Genomic DNA, 23,729 nt, shown 5'->3' with positions numbered 1-23,729 from the left:
TTCTGTAATAGTAGCAATTCTGTCGCAGACATATCAATCTCTATAATTATAAGAATTTCTTTGTTTGTTTTATTAATTTAATAGATTTCATTTGCATTGATACAATTTTTGGCGGTTATAATTTCTGTGCGATCTCGATCCTTATTTAATTTCTAATTTCAATTCTTATCTTCATAATAAATAAATGATAATTGATTGTTAACTGAATAATTAACAAACTGTAATTCGGTGACTTCTACGGTTTCTCGAACATTTATTATGTAACACTTAATCCGTTTTCGCTAGAATAGAGAAAAGAAAGAAAGACATAGTTGTTGAATATTTTATAAGCGAGACAAACATTGACCTAACAATTTGTCTGGTTATTTTAGAGAAATCGTGAAGTTATTGAAATTGCACCTTCTCTTCTTAAATATATCTGCGACAAATATAAACCTGTTACATTTTTCCGAATTGTACGACTTATGAAACAATGAAATAATAAATTTGTATACAAATATTATTTTGACGAATGGAAAGTGAAATAATTAAGATAGGGGGAGGCTATGTTGAAAAATGTTTAAAAAACATTAACGATTCGATCACATCCTTGGTTTATAAAAGAATCGTAAGATATACCGATAGAGACGTGTCTCAGAAAGCATTTCACAAAGTGATTTTCACTTCAGAATACGTCGCATTAAGCGAAGAGATCGACCTGATTTCTCTATTACTATCTCTTATCCGCAAACTTCAAGAGACGTTATTCCAAGGCGTCTGCGTAAGATATCATCCTTTAGTAAACAGACATACCACTCTGGTGATATGTCGATATATACATATCATAACGCTGCATCTCTCAAACTTCTCATCTTGGCAATTAATTTAGTATCGCATAGACTGTATCAAATTACAACCAGACAGTCTCTCTCTATCCGTGATTCCTAGCCTTCGCTCGTAAATCATCACTCCCGCCGTGTGGGACTTCCGCATGTCATGGCCTATCGCAAATACCGGTGTCAAGGGAATTTCCTATTAGACTATCGATCGACCATGCAACCGGCTGAACGGTACCGAGCTGCTTCTTCTTCCGTTTGACACGTTACTCGCGGATCTCGCCGAGTTATCGAGCGCGCACGAGTATCAATGCAACGACCGTGCAACGAAACGTAATGTCAAATATCCATTTAAATCGTCGTTAGAATTATTCTATGGCAAGAATGGAATGTTGATTGATTTACGATTATACGGCGCGACCTAGGAAAACATAAATTAATCAGAATACCTTTTTATGCTTATCATCGGACAATGAAATTTCTCGAGGCAGAAGAACGTCGACTTGCATACACTTTGTTATACATTAATCTTGACAAGCGGGTCATAAATCACCCTGTACTTCAAACTTTACGCTACTCCATCGTTGTTCGTAGAAAGGCCACCGTTGGCAAAGTACGACGACTTTGTTTGCAGATGCGCCGGTGTGCAAGGAGGGCAAGAGCGAGGTGGTGGTTGGCGCTTTGAAACAAGAGACGGTGTCGTTAGTGTGTTCCGTGGAGAGCCATCCGGCGCCATTGACTTTCCATTGGACATTCAATAATTCCGGCGAACTCGTCGAGGTTCCACATTCACGTTACTCCCACGTATCGGCGCCCGGCACACCAGACGGGCAGAAAGAGTACCAGCAGTTTCGTGGATTCAGACTGAACTACACACCAGCTACGGAAATGGATTACGGTACGGTGGCATGCTGGGCGAGCAACCAGGTTGGCAAGCAACGAACACCTTGCCTTTTTCAGGCAAGTACTTTTCCGCCTGTACCTTTTCGCTTCTTTACGTTTCCAGCGACTTACGCGGTTTTCAACGTACGATTCAGTATTTCGAGCTTTTAACTTAACGTGCGAGCATATCAAATTTTCATCAAAAGATCACATTTGTGTCATAGTCGATACTATTATATTTTATGTATAGAATATTTTCATCAGACGTAAACATATATAAAGCTTTCCCTAACTTTATATAAGTTTTATTCTGGTTTATAGAACCTCGATTTATAGAATATCGCAAAACTTAAATTTTCTTCTATACGACAAGTTAATTTCTTTATTAATGTATATAATGAATTACTCCTGATATCAAAGTTCCTGTCAAATATTCTCGATAAACATTTTTTGCGTAATCTTTTTATTTCCAGTCGTTATTTATGCTACATTATATAGCTCATGTTTAGCAGACTCAAAAAGAAATTTTATTAGAAACCTTGAAATAGTGTTTTATCATTAATCATAATATAGGACTTTATCTTCATCTGATATCAAAGGATTCTTTTGATTGATAGAGTTGAAACATGGCTCCCAATCATTACACCGGTCATAATTCTCTGTTGTATCGATATATTTGATCTAAAAATAGTTAAATCATCTCTATGTACTGCATGTCTCAAATATTCCAGTATTTACACGACGTGCGTCATGTTGCTAGCTATTTCCTTCATAAATTTCATGCATTGTATACTCCGGCATGGAGCACTATGCTCCATACATTTTCATTTTGATCGATCGACGGCATCTACAAAGAATGCGGGAGTTGCTTTCTTTGACGATACAAACTGTGCTCGTATTTGACATGCATAGGAGTCTTCGAACGTGTGTAAAGTCGCTACTGGAAAGATCGATCGCTCCTTCCCTATTGTGAAAGCTGCAATATAAAAGAATGCGCGATGTAAACATAACCGTTAAACGATATTGTTAAATTATGCAGTTGTATGCATAATATTATATGGTATTAAGAACGTATTGCTCGGTCTAATCTTTTTCTTACGGAACGAAAAATTGAATTCCGCGTCATATGTAATGCAATAAAAGGCGTATTGGTCGACTAATGCAAATACGCTTTATCTCCTGTCTGCTTGTTTCAGGTTATAGCCGCGGGCCGACCATACGCTCTTCACAATTGCAGTGCTACGGAAATGTCAGCGCCTCTGGATATGGAGGAGCTTGGTACGAAGTCGGGAACAGGGCTGCTAGTTCGATGCCTGGAGGGCTACGATGGAGGTCTTCCGATACACAGTTATCAGCTGGAAGTCGTATCTGATGAGGACGGAAGTCCGATTCTTTTAAATAAAACCGTGCCGGCAGGTCCCAATGGACCGACTTTCGAAGTCGCAGGACTAACAACGGGAAAAAGTTATCGACTTTTCCTATACGCGATTAATGCGAAGGGGAGAAGCGAACCTGCCATACTTGAGCCGGTAACCCTGAAGGGTGTTGCTATGTACACGACTGGTGAGTATATTTAGTTTCTCAAAAATACTTTTGTACTCGACGGGAGAGTAACTTTGAAACTTCAAGTGTTACTATTTCATTTTCTTTTGTTTTTTTGTTGATACATATAATGGAACTTGAAAAATTTTACTTAAGATGAAGAGATCTCATTTCTTAATTTTAAATAATACTGAGTGAAAAATACGAGAAAATAAAGAGACTAAAAACTAGCTTCAGCTTAGAATTTTCCAGTTAAGGCAAATGTACGACTGTTTAAAATTGTGATAATCGTATAAATGTAACTATTTATACTAAGAATGTCGGAGCTCATTCTGAGTTTAAGGGAAGCTACGCTGAGTTTAAGGGAAGAGAAGTTTCGTCGTTAGCAGAGATGATTATTCTCGTATTACTTGTAACTAGGGAAAGAGAATGATCTTAAGTCTAAAACGTCTCCGAGCAAAGTCGTAAACGAATCATAAGCACAATTTGGTTGACTTATAAAATTACTGGATGACGAAACCTGTAGTGATGCAAATTTGCGTTGTAGCATCACATAAAGTTCTTTATGATTACGCTCTACATTATATTTAAATTTCTTATATCATGCAAAGTACGGTCGCGTTGTCCTTTGCTTGAGAGAGAACTTATGGCTCGCTAATTGTCTCGCTTCTACATTGCATGGGACGGACTTCGAAGTACCCTTGCAAATGAAATATTCACTTTTCGTACGAAATAGAATTTTTGCTAACTGTCGGGAATAAAAAAGAGTGATTGCATTGTATTCATCAGCCGGCGACCAAACCAGTTTCCTTTTTCGACTTCCTGCATTTACGCGTCGATCGTCGGTTGCTGCAGCAATAACAATCGCGCTACATTTTTCTCGTCGGGTCTTGTTGAAAACCGAGCGGTGCGGACATGCTCTCTGAAAAATGACGCGACCCGGCCCGGAAAAAACGCTGAATTTTGCTTTTGACGGTCCATTAACGTGCGTTCGGATGCGAGTGTGGTTACGGCGTGTGCGGATAGCGCCTATTATACACGATGATAGGCGTCGCAAGGACGGCGGATATGATCGCAATTTCACAAATACTGCGAGCGAGCGCGTCAGTATTGCAATTAGTCGGTTAACCGACCCCCGTCTCCTCGCTGTTCTCCACGACAGGCTCACACTGTGGTTGGCGATGTTGTGAGCCAGGATGTGAGGAACGGGAGGTGGACGGATGGTCTACCACCCGAATGGAGGTGGAAGCGACTACTGCTAGTAGGGAGTTTGTAATGCTGAACGCAGCACAACGCAACCGCAGGTATCGGGCTCTGCGGACCTTGCAATTAACAAAACAGATTACTCTCAATCAACGAACACCTATACCCGCTTCGGTGCACAGGACGTGACAGTTTCACTGGCTTTCTGCGACTCACCATGCGACTCACCATGCGATTCCGTGGGGAAATAGCAAACAGCATGCGTTCTGCGTTGATTTGAGTTGTGGTCAGTTGACTTCTTCCCTTGACTTAAATCGAGAAATTCAACGTAATGGAAAAAAAAAAGAAATTTATTAAATCAAAGGAGCATATGGTATACGTGCTGTCAGGATATTTATTTTTATGAAACTACGAAAATCATTTTACGATTTGCTCGTAAAAACATATAATACATAATAACGCCTTTTCATTAAATTTTATTATTTATTATAGATAATATATTTATATTTTAGTGCTGTTATTTTTTTACATAATTTTGTATATTGCTTAATTGGATTTGACAAAGTTTATCGAATTTATTCTACTATTAATGAAAAATTTGATTGTATATACATATAAATATATATATTTAGGAGTTTACTGACAACGCGAATAAGTATTCTCTCTGATAAATAAATTTATCAAATGATAAAGATATATATATATCTTTATCATTTGATAAATTTATTTATCAGAGAGAATACTTATTCGCGTTGTCAGTAAACTCCTAAATATATATATTTAGGAGTTTACTGACAACGCGAATAAGTATTCTCTCTGATAAATAAATTTATCAAATGATAAAGATATATATATAGAGAATACTTATTCGCGTTGTCAGTAAACTCCTTCAGCTTTCACATAACTGCAAAGGGGAAACATTCCTTGACATCTCGGTACATTTTCTTATAGTATTGGTGGCGTTAAACCATGTTGCAAACTTGAAAGGCATCAAACTCAAAGAACTTATCGTCCGAGCGTCTATTCGTGCTGTCGCTCGTCGACACGAAAAAGCCAAAACGCGAGAATGTAATCGTCGACTTGATCGATGTGCTGCAGACTGCATTACATACCAAAAATTGCTGGAAGGTTGGCGTGCTCGAATTTAGCTGCAGCGAACGGAAGCTAGCTTCCGCCACTTTAATACGCAAAAGTAAAAGGTAGCTGCGTGTTCTTGTTTTGGCAAATACTTTCAGCCAGGCCAGCAAATCCAACAAATCTTTCGCACGAGCGAAGCTAATGCACGAACGATCGGCAAGTATAACATTTGCACAAACATCTCGGCTGACAGCACCTCGATCATTCCTTTTCCATTCCTGAGCAATGCTCGATTATAATGGACTCTATCCGTGCGACTCCGGCAACGTAATAGTCATTGGTAACATACGGTCGCGGGTCAACACGGGGTTAATTCAGTTTACCGCCGATTTCTAACGCCACCAACCACGTAGTCCTACCACTCCACATCTTCATGTTTCCTCCGTGCTCTCTCCTCATCGTCGTCCTTCACCGTCGAGTCCAACCCTCCTTACTCTCTCCTTCCTTCCTTCCTTCTTCACTAATTCCGACACGCCTGACTTTGCAATCTGGTTCTCTGTGTGCGAGGGTGGTGAGGGTGCAAATATTGATTTGACGACCGTAACCTCGCGGCGCTGATTTGCCCGAATGGCGGCCTGTCTACGAACCATCGAAGCCAATTTGCGGGTTCTTTGTATTGTCCCCATCTAGCATTGTCCTATAAAGAGCCGCAGGGGTTTGTTAGCGACAGAAGGCATTGTGCCAGCTTTTTTGACTGCGTTTTTAACATCTGCGACTGTTTATTTTGATTCGTGAAATCAATATTCTCCATCATTCCTTCGTAGAAATCACAATGTACTTTTTATCTCTACATATAAGATAATAAAACTAGTTAAATAAGAGAATTCCTATATTCGGTCACACACACAAACCAAATTTTAGTGCTTAAATATTTCTATATAAATTTACATACTTATCTGATTCTGTTAACTGCGCGCGGAAATCTTTTTCTGTCTTGAAATGCAATCATGATAAGACCAGAGTAGTAATGTCATTAAATTGAGAGTAGTAATTTCATTAAATTGAGAAGCAATATTGACGAAAACCTTATCTGCGAATAATTTTATTGAAAAATATATTATCTCAGTCAGGATTTGAGTCTGGAATTTCTGACTTTTCGAGATCAATTCGACCACTAAGGCTTCGGTAATAACCAACAACTAAGACAAGCAAACGTAATATTTCAAAAAAATATGAAATAAGCCACGTGATATACGAATTTTTAGACCGAATAGATCTAATTAAATATAATAAGATAATTCCTATATTCAGTAAAAGTAATAAAAATATTTAAATATACTTACCTTTGATATATTTATCAGCGTAAAAATAAAACATTTGAAAATAGTTTATTGAAGATCGATGAAGTTTGACATTAGAATAAAGTAGATATACAACCGTATAATTGATGCTCCGTACACAGAGAGATGAATCTCCATTTTACACTTTTCGCTTATCACGCGCCGCGCGTTCTGAAAATACTCCCTCTTTTCCTTTACTCCAACAAACCATGGCGGTTCGCACGGAGATCTACTGAAATGTTTTTGCGTACCTTACCGGTACCTCCTGTGAGGAACAAGAAGTGGCCGCGAACGAACGAGACGCTAGTCGGTAACGATACCGACGTGCCGAGAAGAAGATATGATTCAAGTCGAGAAGTTCCTCTCGCCACAGTGTGAGAACAAGAAAAACGGTAACTCGACGCGGCACGCCGCGGTGGCACAAGAAAACGAGCACAAGGAATAAAAGCGGTAAGGCAAGTCGGCACGACTAAGACAAGTAAGAAGAAAATTGTGTAGTAGTCTCTTACCGTCACTCATCTATTTCGTAATCTCTCGTTGAACCGTATACCGGCTGATCCATTAGTAAAATTAAGCGGATAACGAATATCCCTTTCCTTCCATGAGGTATCCTCAACTTGTCGACCCGCGTCGGTTCTACAAAATAAAAGAAATTGCGGTAAAAGAAGATATGTCTTCTTTCACTAGTATCTTTAGACGTGGTGCGCTAAAGACGTAGTATGAAAGAGGAGGCAACGATGGTAGAAAGGCGAAGAAAAAACAGGAGATAAAAATGAGATACCAAGGATGGGAGCGTAAGGATACTTGGGGTTGCTAGGGGCGATTCAAATATTCTTGTTGGAGAAACTCCGTTCGCATATAAGTCGCATAACTCTCCGAAAAGGATTACGAGGATTTAAGGATTAATCCTAAAAGTTTCGTATCAAGCAAAGGATGCGATAAATATCGCGATACAAATTTATGCGGGTTATTATTAGAGATATTAAAGAAGTTAAGCTCGCCTCGTTTACATTCGACACCGGGATCTTCAAATATAAACGTTTAAGGGAAGTAAACATAATTATCTGGAAAAAGGGATAACTCCTGCAGCATCCAGCTTTCGTTTTATCGCGAGAAAAGAAAATATTCCAGAAACTGTTCTTTCCGAAAATCGATCGTTCCCCTAGTTCAAGATTCTCAAGGTTTTTCCGGGGGTTTCTGGTATTCTCACGTGCGGTAGAGTCGGTTGTTTGGCCTCGGGGGCTGCCACGTGGACGGTTTTAGAATGCAATTCTTTCGAAATTGGTTTCGGGTTTCTGCGGGATTGCTTCGATTTGGGACGAATTACTTTAGCCACTACGAAAAGCGGCTCACTCGCGTCCCGCCTTCATTCGCAGAAAATTTTCACCGTGAAAATCCGCATCCAAATACTCCTTCTATGTCACGAGTAGCTTTCGCTACAGGTGCAGCCTGATTTTTCCATGATTTCCCTCGCCTCGCTTCGTTCTCTTTGATTCTCATTTGATAAGAGAATGATAAGAGGAAAGAGTGGAAAGAAATGACATGTTGATACTTGGGTCACAACCGATTCGATTTATCGTGCTACGATTGACATTGTTTTCATAAAACGCGCAACAGGCCGTACATCTTCGCGAAGGATACGAGATGTACCGACAAGATAAACGGGAACGTCAATATTAACTCTTCCCCTGCGCTGCAGCGAGCCGAAATACGTCAATGCTTATGTAGCTATTGCTGGCGGGTGATATTTCACAACGCTGCTAGCAAGTTGTTTCCGCGACACCGCGAGCGTGTTTGAAATTTGACAGCGTGTGTAATATATTTCACGATGCAGTTGTGCGTTTTTGCGAATATCTTCGGGACATTTTCAATTTCGGTTAAATTTGAACGCTAAAAATAACTTCTTTTTTCCTCGCAGTAAAAATACCGTACGCATTTTTCTTATAATTCTCTATTGTAACAATGGAACTGCACGCTTATTATATGGTAATCGGATTACTTGAACCGCGTTAAACAACGAAATGATAAGGAACGCAGTAATGAAACGTCGCGGGAAAGCATAAGCCACAGTGCAAGTTTATAAGTTGTGTTATAATAATTTTTCCTATTTTACGCCGGTATTTTAGCTTTGTTTAATAAAATATTTCGTTTTTTTCACTGCTGCAATCCTCGAGCAAGAATTTTAAAGAGATGCCATTCGCCTTTATCAACAGAAGAGGAGACAGTTCTTTGTAGCGTCAAATGTCAGCTAATAATACCTGAATACAAAGCGCTGCGAGAGTTTGCTTTCTCTGGTAGTCCGTTGACAGATTTTTTTGAATGACCGGTAGCACCGTTGCTTAACACGGGCCTGCACAACAACGTCAAGTGGCTCAAAGAATTCCTTCTGGCGCGTTCTCGGCGTCGTTGAGTTTGCCTCTGTCTTATTTACGCAGGTAAGACAAAGTGCATAGTCAACACGACGCGCGGCAAAAGAGCGGCTTGAGTGCATTAAAATCCTGTTTAAGGCAAACAATTACACGCGCAAGAAGTGCACACGCGCGTATTTCCCTTTCCCTTTTATACTTTAACCGTGATATAAACCATTATAATAATTACGCCAGGAATCTCACGCAGAAGCAAACCAACACTTTTTTTCATAAAATTTCAACGTATTCCTTGTACCACGATCGTTTTTCTTAGCAATGTTTCTTTCTCATGTCAGCGACAATGGTATTCTATCCGAATATCGCGCCCGCCGCGCTGAATATTTTCACTCCAAAAAAAGCCAGACGAAAGAAAATTATTATTTGTAACTTGCCACGTGAAGAAACATGATGTAACTCAAATGATATTGACCGTTATTATTCTCTTTCTTTTTGCAATTATACCTGCTTTTAGAATTTTCTGACGCGATTGGGCAACTGAACCCCGGTGGATGCCATCGGCGCAGCTCTGCAATTTCACACTGGAAAAAGTTTAATTACTCCTGGTGCTGAGGACATATCCTGGTGTAAACACACTGTCTGCGCGTTGGTGTACAAGCGAGAGACAGCTCTGCTCTCAGCTAAATTCTTTCATGAAGGGAACGCAGCAAAGCCGAGACGTAATGTCCGCATTCACTTGGTCGCCGGATGTCGTTCCACTTGCTCTCTCTTCCTCTCTTTATCTCTCTCCCTCTCTTCCCGCCTTCGTTTTTTTTTCTTTCGTTTTTTTATTATTTTACTCTCAGTCCGCGAGGCGGAGTTTAAATTGGTCCGCTTTCCGCCGGCAATCAAAGTCTAATCAAACTTTAACGAGTATCACGAATGCTCCCTAGGTACCCGTCAAGCCGAGAATTCCAACTATCTCTGTCTTCCACAGGATAACAGCGAATTTACGGCTCTTTTAAAAATTTCAACGGATCGGCAACGACGATAGTCGATCTACGAAGCCGACACATTGAGATTAAACATGACAAGTCGCTTCTTCTTGTCGGTTTCTCTTGTATATATGTAATTGGAATTGCTCGCGTCGGTTTCCACATATTTTATCAGCTCGTTTCGATTAATAATTCGATCACTTTTTCTTTTCACTCGGCTGTCTAATCGGTTATCATATATTAACCAAGCAGAAACGCTATCCAGATTTTACTACCGACAGTTCGCAAGGAGCAATCTATCAATTTCTTATTAACAAACTTCGGTCGTTATGCCCGCAAGATGAAATTTTATGTATTTAATGCCATGCGTCTTAAACATCTTTTTTCAGCAAGCCCTTAAGAAGCGCTTCTCTTAGGTACATATCCTCTCGCTCAATAATATTTGCATAATGGACTTTCGCAGAGAATTTATTCGCTTGCAATTTACGCAAGCACGCGATGCTTTTGATGAATATACTGTCAAGGCTAACTTTAAAATACGCATTTATTTATTTATACGAACAGTTAAAACCTCAATTTGAAATGTACTAATATTATCTCTTAGTATACATAATGAAGTTATTTATATTTGTGTCCTGCGCATTTCTTTCCTTCGAAATACTAGGAGCACTTGACTAAGTAATAGTGTTATCTTTTTGTTTTTTTTTTATGCGTCACTGTGCAAATACTTTCTAAAGATATTAAAATATATGTATAAAGAATTACTTAATAAATTTGTAAACCGTTATAAACGTAATGAAAATTAATCCAAACATAAACGATCCATGATATATATTAAAGTAATTATATATATAACCGCTCAATCTAAACATATTTATTATAGGTGCTGTTTAAATATAACAGTAAAAGTTATTAAACTTGAATAAATGCTGAATTAAATATAAAATAATACGAAATATTAAAACTGAGAAAAGGAATATTTTTGTTCTATCATTTTCTTTATTACTTTAATGTAATTTTGTATTCCATATTTATACGTAGAAATACAATAGAATGTCTTAAAATCTCGGCTAATAATAATCTTACATTTCGCTATTTCTCGTTGCAGCCCGCAATATTCATGCGGAACAGCCGTTAACTAAGCGTAAGATAGAATTTGCTCAAACAGAAGCATTAATTTACCGAGCGGATACGTAGTACATGCCATTTCCTTTATACGCGTAATCATGTAACAATTAACTTGAAGAACAAAGTATAGAATATAATTACTTATGTACACAAAATGCATTTCAATCCAATGTCCACATAATAAGTATCATAAATTTAAGAGAAAAAGTATTAAAATTATTTTCATATAAATTCTAAGAAAAAGAATTAAAGTGCCATACTTTCAAGATGCTAGAATTAGATGATTAAATAGAGGCTAATTAAGGTAAATATTCTAATGACCGGACATGAACCTATGTCTGGAGACTTACACGACATTTATTATTATAATATTAATCAAATACTTTTGTATTACATATTATAATTTAATTACATTTCAAGATTATAATTAAATTATAATATTATATTTAAAAAACATTTGAAATTAATAATAATATAAACAAATAAAGTTTTGTGTAAATGTCCAGACATTATAGGTACGTGACCGGTCACTGGGACGTTCACCTTATTAATGACAAAAATTGTTATGATTTATATGTAATATTTTCTTTAAATAATTAATAAGTAAATTCGTATTACATCGTATATGTGTGTGTGCGTGTGCGTGTGCGCGTGCGTGTGCGTGTGCGTGCGTGTGCGTGTGCGTGCGTGTGCGTGCGTGTGCGTGCGTGTGCGTGCGTGTGTGTGTGCGTGCGTGTGCGTGCGTGTGTGTGTGCGTGTGCGTGTGCGTGTGTGCGTGTGTGTGTGTGTGTGTGTGTGTGTGTGTATGTGTGTATACATAAAAAAATGATATATAATATATTAGGATAACTACGAAAAAAAGACAACATTATATCTCTTTAAACAATAAACTAAGAAAATGAATAAGCTTCAAAGGCTTTAATGAACATGCCTAGCCTAGGAGCGATCTCGTTTACACTATTTCATTCCTTTAAGATCCTGAATGGGCCGCGGTCTTCTAACATTAAATGAGCTTCAAAAGGCGCATCACCGCTGTCTTTTCGTGTTTTTAACTGAGCTGAAAGTCGCTTCAGAAATTACCGCTCGTTTAAACTTTAGTTACCACGAGCAACATAATGGCAAAATACGGAACTTGTATTTGCAGTGTCCGCTATTGTTAAGAAGATTGCTTTGCAACGATATAAAATAACAATATTTTCAAGTGTTTCATGTATGAATAATACCGCACATTCTCTGATTAATTGTAATTTTTCTGTATTTTTTATTCTGTTATATTTTTTTTGTATATCTACTCTTAAAAATTTTTGGAGTTGAATCTAATTCTAAAAAGTGACAAAGAGTTACAATTAAACCAGTGTTGAAAAAGAGTGGTAATCAGTTGTCAATTTTTAAGAGTGAAATTTCACTCTTTAGAGTTAGATTCTATTCTAAAGATTTTTCCAGAGTAAACAGGTCGAAACACAACGCATTTTGTGCGTTGAGAGGGATTTGTTTGAAATGGTAGTTCGTATAGCATGATTTTGCCTGAAAAAAATTAAGCAAAATAGATATGACATAAGGGAATTAGAGGAAACGCGGAGTCGACAGGACATAGTCTCCGATGCTCACGTACATGAACCGGTTTATATTTAGGGGTGACACGAGCTGGCTCGAGATAACCCGGAGAAAGGATGGACTTGCGCGAATGTTCTTGTAGGAAGGGGTAGTTTTACGGGTGTACGCGCGCGGCAGGGTGTGCGTTAATTGATGTAATTATATCTTCCTTGCGGCGAGATACGCTCGCTTCGTGCGCTTGTATGCAAAGAGAGATACGCATACGCGTGCATGCAGAAAACGGCGGGTCAGCAGGATGTAGGTGTTCGTATATATGCGATATATTACACCGATGCGACAGGACATTTATGTAGAAGGGTTGAACTGCAATCGAGTCCCCTCTAGTAATAACATACTTTCGTTGATTATTATTATCCTTATTAAACCGGCCATTTGATATTGATGGCTCTTATTTTCTTGATAATCAGTAATTACAGCAAAAAAAGAGAAGGGAAAGATAAAATATAAATACTGCTCTACGTTCTTTCATCAGAATAGAATACTTGAATATATTGTACAAATGGCTTCGTAATTGTAGAGTTTTGAAATTAAGTCTTTAACATGTATGACTCTAAATAAATCCGTCTTATCAAATTTTTATAGACACATTTATTTAAAGTTTTATATATACATATATATATACAAAAACTCAATATTTAAATTTGTTGTCATTTCGTCCAACAATTGCTACATTTACCTTATATACTTTTATGTTCTATCCAGATTGCTATGCCGTATTCTAATTAATATTATATCATCTAATCAATATTATGAACGTAAATAGCTGCACGTGCTCCAAAAAATATCTTATTTAAGATAACTTTTAGACGTCTTTTCAGAACCTTAAATGTCTTTAAAATGTGTTCTGATAAAATTTTGAAACATCTTTTACGTAATTATGTAAATATTTATATTATCGTATTATCTGAAAAACTACCTTGTGTCGGACAACAGTAGCAGATTTTGTTCTGAAGCATCTCAAGCTCTAGCGATCGCGTCACTTTGTAAGCGGCATTATCACAAAGGAGGTTTCGCTCTTGCAATCAGGCCACTTTCAGAGTAGCGCTTTGCAATATGTGTATCAAGGCGCTCTTGTTCAATGATCTCTTTTCGATGTAGCGCTATACGTACTCTTTGTATGGGACGGTGTCACGAGTCGGTAATAGAGAAACATTGAATCGTTTCTTTTCTAATACCTTTGTTCACCTTCCTTTGTACAAAGGAGAAGGCTTGGAAACGCAAAACAAATATGCTTGGCGAAGTCATTTAGTAACTGGAAAACGTACAAAACATTTACTACGATCTTTGGATTCCGTTCACGAATTTGCAGCGACGATCGACGAGTGATGCGATACAATCCGCGTTGGTAATCGAAAAATACGAAAAGCCAATTGTACCCCTTAACTATATCGCCGTATCGCTATTTCTTTCTTTCCTTTCATCGAGACGTGAGAAAACGAGCGATAAAAGAAAAGTTACTTATAGCGCTTCCTACAAATAGCAAAGTTCTATTTCGCGTTGGATAAAACGTAGGATTAGGAAAAGCGGGGTGGGTTTTGCGTTACTATATAGTGAGGGAGTAGGAATATCCCTTCGGAGAGATCGATAGAAGTTCCAGTTGATCGAGCATTTTGCACCGACTGTCGCGGCAGGCAACACCGATGCATCGATGCTGAATCCGTTGTTGCTGGGCTTGGCAGCCATGGCGACCCTTTTGGCCCTGGCCGTTGCTGGAATTCTAGCGGCGCTCTACCGGAAGCACTCCACCGGCCGACCCGGAAGTCCAAAGCACGCTCCCATCGTATGCGAGCCGCCTAATGCAGGTGCAACCACCCCGGTGCACCCTCAGACCAAGCAGGCGGTCGATGACATCGATCCGGACATCATACCCAACGAGTATGGTAAGTTCGTCAGTATTTCGTTGGAAAAGGTTTGCAATTTGAATTGTGTATATTGGCCTTTTTTTATGTCGACAAGAAAATAGCTGGGCCATCACATATGCATTATTTTTCAATTTTGTCGAAATCACCAGGAGAAAATAGAAGTGAAATGATAATAATAATAATAACAATATTTGATATTGATTTTTTCCGAAGAAATATAAAATTACTAAAGAGTAAAATTATCTAAATATACGAAAAATTTCAATAAGTTTCCAAACTTTAATCATAAGATGAAATACTAACTATACTTTTCATTTTTAAAACGCATGGTATAGATGAATGTAAATATATTTTATTTTAATTGTTCGTTTCTACAATACTACATTTTTTAAATAAACAAAATAAATATCTCAATGTGTTCTTGATAAGAGATAGTTAAATAAATATTAGTAGTGTTAAAGAATTCTATGAGAATATCGTTGGCTATTTTTGCAGACTTCGAAAAAGAGAGATGCAATAATACGAGCAATAACGACAGTATGTTTAATCAAATGATAATAAGTAACGGGCAAAGTACGAGTCAACACGTTTCTTTGAAATTAACAAAAGTATTTTTCAATTAACAAAGGTAAAATTACATAACGTATGTTTAATATTAAATTAAATTAAACAAGTTGTTAATTTAAAAATTTAAACCAACATTATTATATATAATATATAAATATTTTTCCCATTTTCTCCAATAAATTCATATTATATTATCCATAAATTTCTTGTAAACTGAATCGTATATTCTGTTAATCTTTATATATGCATAAATGTAATATTGTTAGATTATTAGCGGCATATAGAAATATTACATCGACATTCAATAGTCGATATTTTATAATTTACGTTCGACTTCGTTTGTGAATTATATGAATCTTTTAGCCTGCCAATAATTCAACTGAGCTCTTTGTATAATTAACTTTATAATTGTATCAAATTAAGAACTTCCATAAAATATTCTCGAAAGAGATAAATATATTGCTGATAAATATGTACTTTCGAAAAAATATTCTAAATCTGCGTGAACATGAATATAATAAAACCCTTCTATCTGGCATCATTTTCCAAGTGTATAATAATAAACACGTAATGTTAGTTTTTGTACTTATAGCAAACGAGTCCATGAAACAAATTTCTCATTTAAATTCATTTCAGCGCGATGTTACTTTTTCCATGAAAATACATTTCCATTTGCGATATTAATACGCGAACTACGTCGCGGCGAGCGAACTACGTGAATAATGATAATATCGGGAAATGAAGTTGGATTGAAATACTTAAAAATCGAGAGATCTCTCATAAATTTCGCCTTTCGTAATGAAAGTTTCATCGATAGAATAGTGCAAATTCGTGCAGGGTTTTTTTTTAGCACAATTTCTATCTTTCTCGAAAAAAAAAAAGATAGAAACCGTAACTACGAATCAGTCGTGAAGCTTATGTTTTTTCACATTTACAAGAGATAAAGTACTTATAAAAAAGATGACTGCTCCTTTCTCCTGATTTAATCGACTAAGCGGCTTAGTCGTTCGGTCTCTGCATGGCTTCCGTAAATCTGTCCGCAGAAAGAAGACCCCTAACATATACCCCCGTCTATAAGACACCGCCACAACGAAGAAAGAAAGATCGCGCCAGCGATGAAGACGCCTCGCCGGAGAAAAGGCCGATCGTACAGCACGGTCTGGACCTGCCTCCGGATCCGATGTTGACTGACTGCCTGCCAACGCCTACCATAAATTATCCGCAAAATCACGTGTCTCAACAAAGCGCTTACAATCATCCGCCCACGATGGCTGATTTTAAGCAGATGGCGATGGACGCCTACAATCAGCGTAACAACCAAAACGTAAGTGATTGTAATATAATATTGCATCTTATTTTATTATTTTTTCGTCATTAATCCATAAGTATTATTTAAATCATAAGAAATTAATTCTTTATTAAGGAAGAAATCCATGATAACTATATGATTTAAGGAAAATGCAATTGTATTAAGATTAGAAAGTGAATTCAATATGACTTATAACATTACAATATTTGCGTTACAAATAATACTTATTTAATATTCTAACAAAATTTTGAACGAGAAAACTTCTTAATATTTTCGCGCAAATTAATGAGCGAAGAGGAACATGGAAAAAGTAGGTCGAATTATTTTCGAACGCATCAAATAAGCGCTGCATTTTTTATTTTTAATGTCTGATTTGATCTTCGTTGAAATATTGCGTCTAACTTCCGCAAAGCAAAATCAGAAAGGCTGTTTTAAATATTAGAAGCTCGAAGCAAAGTGATGGGAAGTTAGTCAAGAGGAGGAATCGGTTGCTTCAATATGCGGCAGTCTCCCACTTTAACTTTTCCGGTTTAGCAGGATCTTGAGTTATCTGCGCTTTCGTAAGTTTAATTACGTCGAAGTTTTCTCGATAATTTGACGAGGCCAGTCCCGATGTGCGTAACTCGTCTTCGTATTCCGCTGTTCTTCTTCAGCGATTGCTTTCTATTTAGACAGCTAAATTAATTGTGTCATATTTAAAAAATACGCGACGAGAAATAAAAATTTATTAATCAATAATTGGTTCGTCGATTTGTTAAATTAATAATTGGTACTAAAAAAGTAGTATACAATGTTAAAAATTTATTAAAATTATCATCGAATAATAACAACTTTATAAAATATATATTATATTAAGCTATCGAGATCATGGAATAAAAAGAATACAAAAGACAGATGATTTATCTTTTTTAAAAATTATTTTATTCATAGAAATAAAAGTTTATGGCAGTTTTTCTGGACGGAATCAGCACATGTCATTTGCTTTCACACAATTTAGTTTGAAATTTCTTTTGTGTACATGTGTCATCAGCGAAAGGATTAAATTCTTTTGACTGAATATATTAAAATCTTTTGACGAATGTGCGCTTAATACTGTTTTCGCACGTTAAAACGAATGTACTGTATAACACATACATCTTCTTTCAATCGATAAAATAGTCTGATGAATGTCGGACGTGCTTCCTGCTTTCAGATATATTATAGCCTTCAGAGGACGAGCAAAGGACTCTCGTCGATGCCACAGAGGCCCGTTTCATCGTCGATCTCCGCGCAAGGCAAATTCCATCAACCTGAAGTGGTGACACGCTCGAATCGGATACAGGAGAGCTGTATATAAGTTCGAAGGGTATCCCTGCGGGATCAACCTCGTGAGCTTCTAAGACGCCGCCGGCGATTATATTTACACGTGTAAATGTAACGAGTACGGGCGGAGAGCAGCGTAGAGATCCGTGGATCCCCGAAACGCGAGCACGAAGTCTAACGCGGTATCTTCCCATAGTTGGTACACGAGTTTCGAACCACTCCGCGAAACACACTTAACGTTTACTGTACAAAACCATAGAGAGGCTGATGATGTGTTTCAGATCGTATTGATGGGAACGCGATCTCTCCTCGAGATTACGTTGCCGATGCCGCCGGGGACGGCGCTACATTTTCATATATAATTTTACGGGGAAGACGAGGTGAAATGACATTAGCAAGTTAGAGAGGTACCCGTACATGTCCAAAAATATTTCTTTACTGCCATACTGAGGTATAAACGGTATATCGTAATGTACAAAGAGTCTAACCCCTAAAAGTAGTTAATGTCAATAACGAGGGAGATGAGGCTGGGTCAAAGCGAGCTAAAGAAAATTTTAATAGCGCTTTATACTTTATTCATATACTTCCAGTTTTCAAGTCGCGCATAAAATGACGTCTTTATATATAGATCTTGACATATTAATTCTTTTGAAACTTTTACAATCTATTAAAATTACTTTCAAGTAGATGCCCTTACAACAATTGTAAGGTAATACGATCGAGAATATTATTTTTTCGATCAAAGCTCATTCTCCAGCCTTATCCTCAAAATACTAACGATATTAATGTGATCGTATTCGAAGCTCATCACTGCTCATGTTTTTCGTACGCAAAATTTTTATAACAACTCAGACAGAAAATAAATTCGTTCAAAAGACTTCGCCGAACTCGAGAGAATCTCTTAAGGAGCGATGTCTTCGTTCCCGATCACTGATGCGGCACATGAACGTGGATTTTACTGTTTATATGGAACTAGTTTTTGTACAAAGATCTATTGTAAATAGACACGAGCCTGGCCCTAGAATTATAGTCACTAATGTCCGAATTTCATCCGTTACACATCCGTTAAGTCAAGAGATGTCCGATCGCGTAAGATAAAACTCGATGGCATACGAATACGAATAAAGAGAATACGTTTCATCTGTTTTACACAAACAAGTTCATTTTCTTATCTTTCCTTACTTGATCTTACATACTCCTCTCCATTAAGACCAAAGAACGAATGGCATGAGAAGATAAAATTTCTACAGTACGTGAGACGAATTTACTCGCGCAACGTACATACTTGTGTTACGCTTCCATTATACTTTTCCATTTCGAACGTGAACGAAATTTCTGTGCTTGAATTTAACAACGTGGGCGTACATGTTGCACAATACGTACTTGATATGATATTATCCGATACATATCTTCATTTCCTGTACTTAATGATGTAAAATACCTATCAATTATTTTGCCATTCTACTGAAAGAGCTCAGCTTTTCTTTATTAACAAGAATATTCGTGAACCACTACTATTTGAAGAGAATATATGATTATAAGAATTTTATACATTTTTTATTTTGTTTATCATTTTACTTGATTTGCATCTTCATTTCTTAGGTAAGTACTTTCAGACTTCTAATAGACCTTTCTAATATACCTACATAAACATGATAGGCATGAATAATTACGTAAGATAGTAGCATTTAATAACAGTTGAAAATGTAAATGTTTAGTGCCATGTCTCGGTATACCGAGACGTGTCGACATCGCAATATGGGGGAGAGGCAATATATTTCGCAAAAAGAAAATTGCCACAGGCGAGACGTATCGCACCATTTCCTCGAGATAAACGCGCCGCGCGAGATGGCTGAAGTGCTTTAAGGAAAACAGATCGTCGCGCCTCTCCATTAGCTTCGAAGAGAGCTGCAAAAGCGTCCTGACAGCTAGGTGAGCATCCTATTGGACGAAGAACAGTAATTCGAGCATTTCGGGGGAATACGAGGACGCGCTACAGTGTTTGCATACATTGTGCATTCTCGGTCTTGCTAACAAGGACTAACCCAGGTTGCCGGAGTAACCTATTATTCTATGTGCCATCCGTGTCTCCAGGGCTGTTAAGACGACCTATTCCGCTCCTAACGCTGTCGTAGCTATCCCCCATCAGACTGTCACCCATTCCGGCTGCGAATTGCGAGACATAATTACGATTCACCCAGGCATCATAATCGAATGATATCGCAATACGTGCAGATGGAACGGTCAATGATCGCATATCGTACCTCATGGTACTCAGTCGACTAATGCTCTGATTGAATCACAAATCCACAATCTAGCCCACACTATTTCCTCTATTATAATACTGATTTGTGAGAAGATATCGGTTTTATTTCTTTTTTTGTGAAATAAACATTGTTCTCTTTATTTTTCTTCGATAAAATGTCAGCTCTTCATAGTCAATGAAATAATTTATTAAGAGGGACAGATTCCATTTATTTTGTAGACAAAAAATATTATTAATATTTATTTGTTTATAATTCGGTGTCTTTGCTACAATTTGTAATATGTTTATCATCAATTATAATCACAAAAACAAGATATTAAGAGTTAAAAAAATTTGTAAAAAAAATGATATTAATGATAAATTGTTTGCCATTTTTGCAAGACGAAAAGGTATTGCACTACAAAGTTTGAAAAGTAATCGAATTGTGAAGCAGCACGCTCAATTAATTATGGAAATTATTTCCGACAATAAGTTCGGCACGATAATCCCGCAAAATGATTCCGAGGTTCTAATTGATTCTATTTTTTTGTCGTTGAAGATTCTATCTCTCGGTTGAGTTTAAAAATATATATATATATGTACACACGAAATAAAGAGAATAAAAATACATGTAGAAAAAATATGCAAAGTCTAAGTTTATTAATACAGGATCGATAAAATAAAAAACTTTGCTTTTTCTTTATTTAAAATATATCATGAATGAGTCACTGTTTCTATAATTACAGTTTAATAATAGATAATTGTGTATTCGTTGATACATAATACACAAGAAAAATAAGATTTTTAATAATTTCTTTTTAAATTATATTTCGAACAAGAAGGATTAGTAATAATTATTTATGTGCATGTTTTAACATAATTAATATAATACGCATTTATAGCACAATCATGTCATTATATATTCACGTAATAATTGATGAGTTCGTGCCATAGCATCGTGAAACAAGAGCTGCACTTATGTATCACATAATTTCGTCCATTAAATTCAGAAACATTATTTTAAATCTTATGCTTTTATCGAACCAGGCAAATGATTATAAATTCTTGATTATGTTCTGATTGTTTGCTCGGCGATACTTTTGTTTTGCTTCTATTCTTAATTTAATACTATCATAGAGTCATTTAATATAGCAAAATTACATATCACTTTGTATATCAAATGTATAATATTTAAAATTATATATATTTAAATATAGTCGTATATAATGATCATATATAATAGTCATATATTTATAATCATATATTTACTATATAATCATTTTGCCTGGAACTTAATGAAAGCATATGGTTTAAAATAACATTATGAATGAATAAAGTTATGTAATACAATAAGTACATTTCTTGTTTATATGTGTGAATAATAAATAGCAGAGTTTATTAAAAATAAGAATATTATACACGAAGTCTGTGACCAACTAATTTTCAGAATAAAACATGCAATAGAATTGCACTGAAAACGTGATTATTCTTTGTCATCGTAAACTTATTGTTAGCTTTGTTGCCAGTGACGTTATTCGTCAAGCTAATGACGTACACCTCAACGAGTGCAAAATTACGTTTGGGACTTAACGTAGTGAAACATTAGCTTTGTGTTAATGTGCTCTAACGAATGCAAAGGTAATTTTGTGTCAGCTTTGCAACAGATTAAGATGCAAGATTTAATTTCCACAAAGCAAAAGAGATAGATATAGAAAGAAGAAGTATTAGTAAATAAATTTTGTGTACGTGACATAACATGAGTAACATTGTGAATCATACACAATGCATCCCAAATTTTCGTTTTTTTCCTTTCACATAGATATGCTTTGAGCAATTTGTGTGTAGAATCCATTTTTCCTTAGTAAAAATTTAATTGGATAATACGTATATTTTACATAACTTTTTAATATTCAACATTGTCTATCTTCACATAAAAACATGAGATGAGAAAGGGAAGAGACGGAGAGAGAGAGAGAGAGAGAGAGAGAGAGAGAGAGAGAGAATAATATTTAAATTAAAATTCTGTCGAAAAAGTAATATTTGCTTGAAATGGAATAAAGATCCTTTCTCGATTTGTACTTTTTGTAACTAATTAGTAAAAATTTCTAATTTTCAATTCTTTTCAATAATTAATATGTCGGTATTTCATAGCGTAAAAGATAATTTTAAATTAATTAACAAATCTACAAAATAGAGAGAGAGAGAGAGAGAGAGAGAGAGAGAGAGAATGAGAAAGCGTCTAGTAATATATACTATTTCAATTTCTCTTTCAGTTATCAAGATTAATATTAAAGAGCGAATGTTTCAATTATGTAATAATACATACGTAAAATTGAATCGTGACTTGAATGCAGTCATAATCACTCATATTATTCATTGGTTATTATCTTTGGTACACCGAAATCATTAAGCTAATTATTAAAGATCGATTTCCGGGGCGCCATGTAAATAAATATAGATTGATTGCAGTAAAATGACAAGACATAAACTGTGGTCAAAGTTTCATTATAAATGTTTTAAAGCGTTTTTTGATGAACCAATTAAAAGAAAGAATTTCACAAATTGATCAATCAAAAAACGCTTTAAAGCATTTACGAGTATATCATCGCGTTGTTCCATAGTTGTTAAATGTTCTAGAGTTATTTTAAATGTTTGAAAGAAACATCAGTCATTGTAAATATGGCAAAAGATATCTATTATATCTGTAACTTCCTTCTATCTTTTCGTTGCAAATAAACAAATTAGCAATTTCCAACATTATTCACTAATTTTTATAGGCGAAATAATTTATAATTTTTCAATCTTCCTTTTTTCCCTTGATTTAATTGCATTAATCGTCCTTTTAACATATCACCTAAGATTACTCTCGGAAGAGATTGTCGATTAAAAAATACCACAATAAGACAGATACGAATTTGTACCAATACATGCCACATTGTGTATCAATCATTCTCTCAGAGGAGTTAATAAAATATATTTAAAAATGCTGAGAGAATGCAGTGATTCGTTAAATTCCACGTCTCCTGTCACTCGTAATAACGTTAAATCTGCACTAAGTATTTCAAGCATAGACAGATATTATTGTGAAGGTATATATATCGAGAAATATAACTCCAAACCTACAGAACGTTATTGCTCCCTTGATTCTCAGAGCAGTAAATTTCTCGAAGTATTCTTGGCAGTCGGCCTGACTTGGATTTAAGGGGCATAACTCTGTGGCTTGGATTTAGAACCGCGATACCCGCTTTTGCAACCAACACTACGCACACAACGATGGTCATTCGACTAAATGCAACCTTGTCGGAAGATTTCATCGATTACATTGTCGACGATTCTTTTCTCGAAGTTGCTTGTTTAATAATGTTAGCATATATATTGTATATATAAATGCATTACGTTTAAAATACAGTAATCAAGAATATTATAAGCATAATTAATTATTTAATTTCTAATGTGCAAGATATTTGAGATAAATTTGATCTTCTTATTGATATGATATACAA

At 36.1% G+C, this 23,729-nt stretch overlaps 1 protein-coding gene across 1 annotated transcript in view; it reads left to right on the top strand.

The window, feature by feature from the left end:
- Positions 1 to 19,111, top strand: part of LOC108750398 (hemicentin-1-like) — a 101,153-nt gene extending 82,042 nt beyond the window's left edge. Inside the window, exons 8-12 of the mRNA XM_018489812.1 lie at positions 1,450 to 1,775; positions 2,894 to 3,260; positions 14,573 to 14,821; positions 16,414 to 16,694; positions 17,872 to 19,111. Of these exons, the coding sequence (XP_018345314.1) occupies positions 1,450 to 1,775; positions 2,894 to 3,260; positions 14,573 to 14,821; positions 16,414 to 16,694; positions 17,872 to 18,015 (1,367 nt within the window). The 3' untranslated portion in view covers positions 18,016 to 19,111. The remainder of the gene's footprint in view (positions 1 to 1,449; positions 1,776 to 2,893; positions 3,261 to 14,572; positions 14,822 to 16,413; positions 16,695 to 17,871) is intronic.
- The last annotated feature ends 4,618 nt before the right edge of the window (positions 19,112 to 23,729 follow it).

Source organism: Trachymyrmex septentrionalis, unplaced genomic scaffold (genome assembly GCF_001594115.1).
Source record: "Trachymyrmex septentrionalis isolate Tsep2-gDNA-1 unplaced genomic scaffold, Tsep1.0 scaffold37, whole genome shotgun sequence".
Lineage (NCBI taxonomy): Eukaryota > Metazoa > Arthropoda > Insecta > Hymenoptera > Formicidae > Trachymyrmex > Trachymyrmex septentrionalis.
Note: the sequence above shows the minus strand (reverse complement) of the source record. Positions and strands in the feature narration are given on the sequence as shown.